At 39.4% G+C, this 10,601-nt stretch overlaps 1 protein-coding gene across 1 annotated transcript in view; it reads right to left on the bottom strand.

The window, feature by feature from the left end:
* The window catches only part of SNX9 (sorting nexin 9), a 170,626-nt gene that overhangs the window by 52,431 nt on the left and 107,594 nt on the right, over nt 1-10,601 (bottom strand). Inside the window, exon 2 of the mRNA XM_007451357.1 lies at nt 17-39. Coding sequence (XP_007451419.1) covers nt 17-39 — 23 coding nt within the window. The remainder of the gene's footprint in view (nt 1-16; nt 40-10,601) is intronic.

Raw genomic sequence — 10,601 nt, 5'->3', positions numbered from 1 at the left:
ATTCCCAGGTTCAGCAGCAAAATCATACATAACCCGAGCCTATTGGAAGTAGAGAAGAAAAGAGGAAGTTACAAATGTAAACGTAACAGTCAAAAAAGAACCCCCTATACCGTTCACTTTGTAAGTGTGCTGGTGTGAACAACACATCATGACCGTGATTGCAGTTGTTTTGCAAGAAAGAAAGACATAGTACCAAAATGATTCATCAGCCCTGTTTGTGAGGAAGAATGAAACCAATGGTGAGAGCCCTGCTCTGCTTTGGAAACAGGGAAGGTTTCTGGTAGCTGCCCACACTGCATTTAGACATCGGCCCCCAAAGTACTGAAAATAAACCCATTTCATCAAGGGGAAAAGAGCATGGCCTTTCTTTTAGGAGCTAAGAAGTAGAAATACAGATACTGTTCATTCTGGGAACACTCAATCTCAGGGCCTGAGGGATCTCCACAGACACACAAATATGTACCCACATCAGAGTCACAATCTTCCGATTAATCCCTTGCTACGAAAACTCTCACTGTTCTTTATCTAGGATAAATTTTGATAGTGCAGCATCCCTAGCCAACTAAACGCAGAAATTTAAGATGTGGGCAGCAAGATCTATTCATACTCTTCTACTAGAATACTTCCTACTATACGACGACTTACCTAGGGCTCTGGTATAGTGGTCGGGTAACCTGAGCAGCTGTGATTTTCAAACTTCTCCTTGCAATGGAATCTGAATTTCATAGAAAACAGACTAAAGGGAAGCTGTTCTGGTTGATGTGAGGTGGAGTTGCTCTTTCAGGGTCTTCCTCAAGCAGATCCTTGAGGCACCAACCCAGAGATGTGGGTTCCCTGGAATAACTGCCAGGCACGTATTCCAAGAGAGACAACCACTGTTGTAAAAATACAAATACTTTATATATACTTTTATAATATATAATAAATATATTACATATATTTAATCCATTTCAAATTCTAAATAATTGTCTTTCATGGACTATCTTACAGAAGCAAGTCCACCTTATAAATTGGAGGCCACATGAACCTAGCTAACATGGTTTGTTTTAAAAGTAATTGTCCTATGAGGCAAAATGAAGTCTGCCTACAGGGCTAGACAAATTAGCCTAATGGAACTGCATTCCTTTAACAAATATTTGCTGCACACCGACCATATGGCAAGAACTGTGCTGGCCCTTTTGCTGGCCAGGGCTCTTTCTCCACACCTGCTTAATGAGCCTGAAATCCTTATAACAGGAATCAAGGATTCACTTCCTGTGATAAAAGATTAGGGGAAAAAAAATCCCCAATACTAATTTATTTTGAAATACATCAAAAATAATAAGATGAACTGATGGAGGGAATATGTGATAAAGCAGGTACAGTAAGTAAAATGTTATTTATAGAATCTACAATAGATAGTGGATTTACAGTGCCCAATGGAAAATGAGTTCAACTTTACTACATGCTTGAAATTTTTCATAATAAAATGTTGGAAGGAAACAAATGGCAGTGTACGGTCTGTCAGTCAAGAAATAGCATCAGGGCTTCCCTGGTGGCGCAGTGGTTGAGAGTCCGCCTGCCGATGCAGGGGACGCGGGTTCGTGCCCCGGTCCAGGAAGATCCCACGTGCCGCGGAGCGGCTGGGCCCGTGAGCCATGGCCGCTGAGCCTGCGCGTCCAGAGCCTGTGCTCCCCAATGGGAGAGGCCACAACAGTGAGAGGCCCGCGCACCCCAAAAAAAAAAAAAAAAAAAAAAAAAAAGATAAGAAATCGCATTAGATCCTTTACTGCTATAGGCTGAGAGGCTGGGAAGGGGGACTGAAGCCAGGCTCAGGGACAGTGAGAATTCTGGAAACATTCCAGTTTTCCTTAGGTCACTACAAAGGACAACGACGCCAAGGTATGTTCCTCACACAGCTGCAAAAGTAGATAGAATTCTGCTTGCCACGTTACGGACTATTTTTTTAAAACATGCCGCACCAACCTCAATCCCTCGTGCAATGAGGGCAGATAGGAGACAAACACCTGAGGAGGGAGAGGGGGGGTCCCCAGGCCAGGACTCACCCCCCAGGACAGCGAGCTTCCCGGGGAGGGGCGGGGCCTGGCAAGCTCACGAGAGCCAGATGAGGAACATGCTTTTTGTTCCTGTTCCTTAAGAATCCTGGTTAACAACTTTTTTCATCTGGTTAAATCCAACTAACCCGCAGATAGAGAAAACCAAAGCCTCTTGTTTACTAAAGTTACAACTTGGTGAAACAGAATGTGAAACAAGCCAAAAATTAAAAAATGGAAACTCCCTTACACATTTAAGTATTACTGAACATTTACCCGTGGAAAATGTCTATAAACACTATAGGTTTTTTTAATATGTTGGTTTAGGACTTTTTTTTTTTAAACCTAGAGATGCTTCTTAAGAATTATAACTGAGACAAACTTTGGAGAACAAAAAGATTTAAGGGCTTCCCTACTGGCGCAGCGGTTGAGAGTCCGCCTGCCGATGCAGGGGACACGGGTTCGTGCCCCGGTCTGGGAAGATCCCACGTGCCGCGGAATGGCTGGGCCCGTGAGCCATGGCCGCTGAGCCTGCGCGTCTGGAGCCTGTGCTCCGCGACAGGAGAGGCCACGGCAGTGAGAGGCCCGCATACCGCAAAAAAAAAAAAGAAAAGTTCTTTAATGCCATATTCACTGTTATAATTCGTTTTTAGCATAGTACTGGAAATATAAGAAGAGTCCACTAAATGGCAGCTATTGTTGATGCTATTATTATTATTATAAAATCTTAGAGCTAAATTTTTCTAGATCAGGTGTTCTTGAGTGTTGACCAGAAGAATGGAACCATTCTTTGAGGGGCAAAAAAAAAAAAAAAAAAATGTCAACCGGAAGAAAAAAAAAAGGCCATTCAGCCTAGAAGAGTAACTCTTCTTACAAAGTTTAGGCCAGACTGGAAACCTCCGGCCCCTCCTATTATCCACTCCTCTCTCCTGTCCCTCCTTGGCTTCCAGGGTCTCCTCACCTTCCCACCTTCACCGCCACTACAGGACCCACACAGATCTGACCTCGACCTCAACTGCCAATCTGCCCAACTGTTTTCTGTTGTGGTCTTTGAAAGAAAAGGTCATTTTTCTACACCGCCTTTTCCAACGTTAGCTGTACATTAAAAAATGACTCCAAGTATATTCAAGAGCTAAATTTCCACACAGTAGATAACTTCATACCGTATACTGAATATATACTGTCAACCACAATTAATCTCTTCAATGGCAATTTCAAAAAGTATTACAGAGGAAGCGAATGGCTGGTAGATAGCAATCCTATATATGTTATTTTATCTAGATATAGTAAGGTAAACATTAGTGGATTCACAGCTTCAAACTAAGTGTTCCAGGCGCTAAGCGTTCCAGAATTCTAAGTGTGCCACACACACCTGTCTGATGTGTGCAGAACCCATCATCCTGAACATACCTCATTCTTTTGGACCCAAGCTGTAAACATCTGTTACTTTGCTGCATATCCCTTCCTGCTGGAAACTTCCTGCCTGGCTCCAAATGACTGGTGAGCATATAACCCAAACAGGGAAAATCAGAATGAAACAGGGATGCTGGGAGAGTGGGTCTTTTTCTCTGAAAATGTTGCCAGCGGCTGCAAGTCTGAAGAATGAAGTGGGGGGGAATGCAGAATGGAATGAGGAAGAGAAACAGTATCCTGATGAGAGCACCTGAAGGACAAGCCCAAAGCCGTTTCTCCCCTTGTGGACAGTTCACTCACAGTAACAAGTGCATCTCCTTTTGTGCTTATGAGTTCAGACTGTCAGTTGCAATCTAGAGAGTCCAAGTTGATACAAACCAATAATCCCAAGCCAAAGAATTTTTTAAGAAAACATCCTAAATAAAAAAACACTGTACATAAGTTCATTGCTGTATTTCCTATTTTGCAAAACAAAACCTAAAATGTACAATAATAGAGAATTAAACAGTTCCAAATAGCAAAAAAACTGGCAGCAAAAAAATTTCATATGGGGGTTAGAAGACAAGCTCCCATTCTTACACATCTGCTTCTTTCACATAAATCACAATTAAATCTTGGGAAAAAGCAGTAAACCTTCAGCAATGCAGCTCTCCCATCTTTAAAACAGAGACACTCAATCAAAAAAATGAGTAAAATATGTAAACCTTCAGAAATTCGGGGACTGAAGGATCCCTTATTAATCTGACACCCTTAAGAACTGAAGTTTTGCATGTAGGTGATATTTCTATAAAATTAATTTATCTTTTTAATTGGCAAGCTTGTTTTACTTAAACACACTCTTGACACTTTTTATAAAATTTATGTATTTAATGACTTCCTATATCTTGTCTCTACGTAATCCACAAGATCATCAGAAGAAACAGAACTCACTCTAACAGACCCTGAGAGCATTATTATACCACTGATATAATGTAGATGTATTTGCCTTTTTTGTAAGTGGTTAAGGCGTAAAGGCTTTTCAGTTTCTATCAGTCTGTGATTTCAACAGCCCCACTGCTAAATCCTGGCCTGTGCTTGTTCACTTGTTATTTTGAATCAAATAAAGAATCTTAAATTATCCCCGTAAAATTTCATCTTGTTAGATTCAGCCCATTGCTCCAACCTATTAAGAGTTTTCTGAATTCCTAAACCATCATCCAATTATCCCTTATCCTTTTCTGCTGAGTCACTAGAAAGCCTGCTTTCCATAGTTTCACCTGTGCCATAAGTAAAACTGTTAAAATGTGGCACAGCTGAGGTCCAAGACAGCTGCACATGATAAAAAAACTCTTTCCGAGGAGACATGGATCAATTAATTATGTTTTGGGCATGTTGCTCTTAAAATTTCCAAGCAAGGAAATAAACTTGGTTTGTTTCCTTAAGTGTTTACAAGCAATGTGCTCGATAAGCTATTCAGGATTAGAGTGAAGATGATTGAGTTCTGCGAAGGTTTTATTTTAATAGTTGTTCTAGTAAAAGATCTTTTCCCAGTAGAAGAATTTTCTAAAAAGAACTGGTAGCACCCATCGAGAATGGCTGAAAATTAATTTTCTTATGTAAAAGTTTCAAGAATAAACTACCAGTAAAATCAATATGTTCTTTTAAAAATGTTTTTCCTAAAATGGGTTTATATCTGTCATCCTGAAATATGATGCACTTAGAGGGATGTTCTAACTGGTCAACCAGACAAGTAGCTTGAGAAACTTCCAAGGCAAACAGAAAAGTAAATAGAAATTCATTGAGTGTAGGAATATGTTTCCAAGAAACATTTAGAATAATCTTAAATCTGTGTGTAACAAAGGGCAATTATACAATCGCAAGGGGGAAGAAATCCTGAATACTTACAATAAACCAATCAAATTGTACCATCCACTTCCATGTTACTCCTCCCAGCCTCTATTCCACTCATGCACAACGATTCTGGGAATACTTGGACCAAGGGAATCCTCTGAACTGAGGCCATGTTGTAACCAAGCAGCTGGAGGTTGGGATGATTTTAAGAAACTTTCTACCCAAACTCACCCAGATCAAAGCTTCTTTATTTGTTTTATATAAGAACAATCAGAAGAAAGCATTAGTTATTTGATGTGGTAGCATCAAACTGGCCATATCACACATAACATCACTATTACCAAAAATCATTAATATATAAAACATGAACTACAAAAGAATCTTTGCAATTCGTATCACAAAGTTTTAATCTTAAAAAGCATCTAGAACTCAAGAAAAAGATCAGCAACCCATCAGAAAAAATGGGCAGAGGAATACACAGTTCATAGAAAAATATAAATGGCCCTTACACCATTTATGTGTGAAAAAAATGCTCAATTCCACACATAAAGGAAGACAAATTAATTTGGTAGATGTAGCCACATTTCCCTCCACTGGGGATTGTACCATTTAAACCTCTGACAGCAAATATATATGAATGTAATGGTTCTCCACAGTTTCACAAACAGAATCAATTACCCAACTTCTGCATTTCTGCTCATCTTATAAGTGAGAAGTTCTATTTCAATAGAGTTTTCAAGATACATTTACCCTTAGATCCAGAAGTCGCATTTTGCGAAGCCATTCTCTAGCTGCACCTGCGCACGTGTGTACAAGGTTATTATTTAGTGCAATATGCAAAAGCAAGGGTGATCCTGAAGGATAGTTAATAAATGAAATAAATGAAAAAGGAATAACAGAATTAGAACATCATTTTTCAATCCTTAATAATTTAATACATCTAAGCACAGTGCATCCAAAAGACAACCAGACATTACTTGCCTTCTGATGGAATACGATGCCAGTCACATACTTGAAAAAAGAATTTGAATCTTATTGACCCTCTAGATCCCAGTACCAATTTACAAGACATACAAAGGAATATATTACACTCTGCAATGAGGATGCAGTAAGAAAATCCAGATGTAGGAAATCACAGAACCCATATTCTCTAACAAACAAATCTCAAAGACAAAAACAAGCCCAGGTATGGTGGCAAAGAGGAAGGGAAGTGAGGGAACTTATAAATTGAGAGGCTTTGACAATTGATTATGACTGCTATATATACTTCATTTGTATTCTTATTTTTTTAATCTATTTCTCTTCATTGTACTCTTTTTTTCATTTTTTAAAATTGAAACACAGTTGATTTACAATGTTTCAGGTGTACAGCAAAGTGATTCAGTTATATATATATATTCTTTTTCATATTATTTTCCATTATAGGTTATTACAAGATATTAAATATATTTCCTTATGTTACACAGTGGGTCCTGTTGTTTATTTTATATATGGTGTTGCGTATCTGTTGATCCTAAATTCCTAGTTTGTCCCTCCCCACCTTATGTGGATTCTAAGTCCAACAAAATGTGAAAAAGATGATAATATTTGAGACAATTGAAAATTTGAACACTTAAGGGCTCTGAGATATTTTAAAGTAGTCAATTTTCAAGTATCAAAATAGTATTGTGGTTATATTTTTAAAGGACTTCCCATCTTTAGAGATACCCATTAAAATATTTACAGATGAAGTAATAAAGTATCTGGCATTTCTTCAAACATAATGCAAGAGCAAAGGAAGCTGATGGGGTCTAGACAAAACAAGGTGAGTCAACAGTTGCCAAAGCTGGGTGATGGGTACAGAGGCTTCATTATACTGTCCTACTTTTGAGTATGTTTGACTTTCTCCGTAATAAAAAGGATTTTAAGGAAACCATAAAAAGAACCAAAGGAAATCTTAAGTGAGTTTTTAAAATAATCTTGCAGTGGAGGAGGACTTTAAGTACAGAACAAAATCCTGAAGTCCTTAAAAGAAAGAGATGGAGAAACTTCTCTTCTCCCAAAGTAACACATACTTGCCTTAGCCAGCAAAAGCCATTATGAGCAAGATAAAAAACAAATGACAAACCAGGAAAAATATTTACAGTTTTTATCACAGACTAAAGGTTGGTTCTCCTACTCTATGAAGGGTAACTACAAATCAGTAAGAAATAAAAGGCTCTTAAAAATGTAAAACCTCACTTATAAAACAAATATTTTCCATCTATCGATCGGCAAAAAAAACAGAAACAAAACTCTGATCACAACACTGTGTGGGTGAGGGTGCAGGTGCACAGAAACAGGAATTCTTACGAAGTGCTGATGGCAGTGAGAGGCAGCCTGGTAATGCCTATCAAAATCACAAACATGCAAACTCTCTTACTCAGAGACTCTACCTCCAGGAATTCTTCCTCTAGAAATACCCATTTGCAAAAGGTTATTCACTGCAGCACTGTTTACAAGAGCAAAGGACCAGGCCCAGCCTGAAAGGTAGGGACTGGTTAGTCAAGTAGGGCACCTCCATGGAATGGAATACCATGTACTCCAACAAAAAAGAAGGGTTTGCTTATTTTTCACATGTGGAATCATCTCTAATGTACATATATTAAGTGAGAAAATAAAGCAAGGTATAACCATTGTGTTAAAAAAAAAAAAGGAAGAAAATGTACCTGCTTGTGTATGTATAGGATATCTCTGTAAGGATATAGAAGAAATTGATAACACTGCCTCTGAGAAGACAGCTGGCTGAGGGAAGGGAGGAACAGGAGAGGAATTTTCAGTGTTATCCTTTTCATATCAATACCTTTTTAAGTGTGTGTGTTTTCTTAACATGAACTTATTGTTTAGTCAAAAAAAAATTAAAAGCACTGCCTTGTATCTTTACCCAGGAAGCTCAGAATCTTGTTGAAAATACCACACTCTATTTGAGAATGTTTCCCCAGTTACAACAGAACACAAAGTGCTCCAGAGTTTAACTCAAAAAAAGGCAATCCAAGAGCTTTCCTGGTGGTGCAGTGGTTGAGAGTCCGCCTGCTGATGCAGGGGACACGGGTTTGTGCCCCGGTCCAGGAAGATCCCACGTGCCACGGAGCGGCTAGGCCCGTGAGCCATGGCCACTGGGCCTGCGCGTCCGGAGCCTGTGCTCTGCAGCGGGAGAGGCCGCAACAGTGAGGCCCGGTACCGCAAAAAAAAAAAAAAAAAAGGGCAATCCGAATCTGTATTAAAATCTACACATTTCTGAAGTTCTCATTCTGAGTACTGTTATTTCACTATATATATATATAGATACACACACACACACACACACAGGCACTTTTACAACAATAAAAAATATAATGAAGTTTAAAAAGGAAAAGTTAGAAAATATTCCTCTTCTCCCCAAAGGGCACAAGTGCTAATAGATTTGAAAGTATCCTTCAAAATGTTCTGCATTTGACATGTGCATTTGCACACACACACACACACACACACAGAACCCATCAGAACCACAGTACACATACGCCTCTATTATTTCACGTTTGCCTCTACATTTCATGTTTTATTCAATCTTAGGATTCTTCATATCAGCACATCTACCTCGTTCTTTTTTTTTTTTTTAATTTATTTTTTGGCTGCATTGGGTCTTCGTTGCTGCGCGCGGGCTTTCTCTAGTTGCGGCAAGCGGGGGCTGCTCTTTGTTGCAGTGCACAGGCTTCTCATTGTGGTGACTTGTTGTGGAGCATGGCCTCTAGGCGCATGGGTTTCAGTAGGTGTGGCACGAGGGCTCAGCAGTTGTGGCTCACAGGCTCTAGAGTGCAGGCTCAGTACTTGTGGCACGCGGGCTTAGCTGCTCCGCGGCATGTGGAATCTTCCCGAACTAGGGATTGAACCTGTGTCCCCTGCACTGGCAGGCGGATTCTTAACCACTGCGCCACCAAGGAAGTCCCCTACCTTGTTCTTTATCACAGCTGCAAGGTTACCAGTCTACTACTCGACCTCCAAGGCAAAGCACAGGAAAACCTACTTAGCTGTGGTTAAGAAAATAACCTCAGCCCCACTCCAAATTAAAATAGCTTTACCGTTTTTCCTGATTATAAAATGACATGTGCATTGCAGAAAAAAAGGTAAAAGTTTAACAGCAAACAGTACCCCAAATCCCAAACCTCAGAGACAAAAGGTAGGAAGCATAAACATTCCCAGGAACTGTGTCTGTCCCTGCCACCCCTGCCCCCCCCCAGCACTGTGTGTTGACAATGTTTTTCATTTCTCCCCCAAAAGGGGGATGAAATGTAATTATTGGCAACATAGAGATTATGAGCTGGCTCTGGAGCCAGACTACGCAGGTTCAACTCCCCACTGTACCGTTTTACCAGCCTTGTAAACTTGGCTCAATTCCTTCAAGTCTCTGTCTCAGATTCCTCAAGAATATGATGAGGTCAACAGCATGTGCCTTGAGACACAAAGGGCTCAATTAATGTTAGCTATCATGACCTTTGGCTTTTTGAACATTATATATACACTCTGCATGTGCTAAAAATTGTTGCCTAACTGGGTCTTCTTTCCAGCCCACCATGGATTCTAGAACTGGCCTGAAAGCTCAAAGGAAAGAGCTGAGTGTCAGGTTACTTTTTCCCACAAAAGGTGGTTCTAGAGTCTGTTACTGCACCAGATTATATGAGAACCAGACCCACCTGAGGGGGATCAACCAGAAACAGCCCCCCCCCCACCTCATGTGTAATATGTGTATGAAGGTAGGGGTGATCCAGCAATGCTGATGGTGGTCCACAGGGAATCCCTCAACCCCAAGCATTTGAAAAAATATTAGAATAATGAAATTCAATCAGGAGACCAATTTTAAAATAAAGTGGCAAAAATCAATAGTTTCTCTCTAAATAATAACTTGATTTTAAAAAACATATATATAAAAATATATAAATAATTGGGGGTTATTCCCAAGAGCAACCACAACAAAACAATACAAAGCAGAAGCGATAACCAAAAGCATGAAGAACCTTAGTACAGAAAATCTTATCAATAAACCACACCACATTCCTGAGAACAAAGGTAAAACACCATAAAGATGTCTGTCTATAAATATAATGCTGTTTCATCTAAAATCCCAAGGGGATTTTTTTTCTGAGAAATTGTGAATGAACTTGTCCCAAATGTACCCTGCTCACTTACAAAAGGGTACCTGAAACATACCATGACTTGAAAAACAAAGAATGACAAAACTTCATTTTTTGCACTTTAAGGCCACAAACAAAAATCAATAGCCAGAGACCGTATGTTAAAGATTTTTAACTTTTTTTTTTTTTTTTTTTTTTT

The sequence above is a fragment of the Lipotes vexillifer genome, unplaced genomic scaffold, assembly GCF_000442215.2.
Source record: "Lipotes vexillifer unplaced genomic scaffold, Lipotes_vexillifer_v1.1 scaffold935, whole genome shotgun sequence".
NCBI classification, from domain to species: domain Eukaryota; kingdom Metazoa; phylum Chordata; class Mammalia; order Artiodactyla; family Lipotidae; genus Lipotes; species Lipotes vexillifer.
Note: the sequence above shows the minus strand (reverse complement) of the source record. Positions and strands in the feature narration are given on the sequence as shown.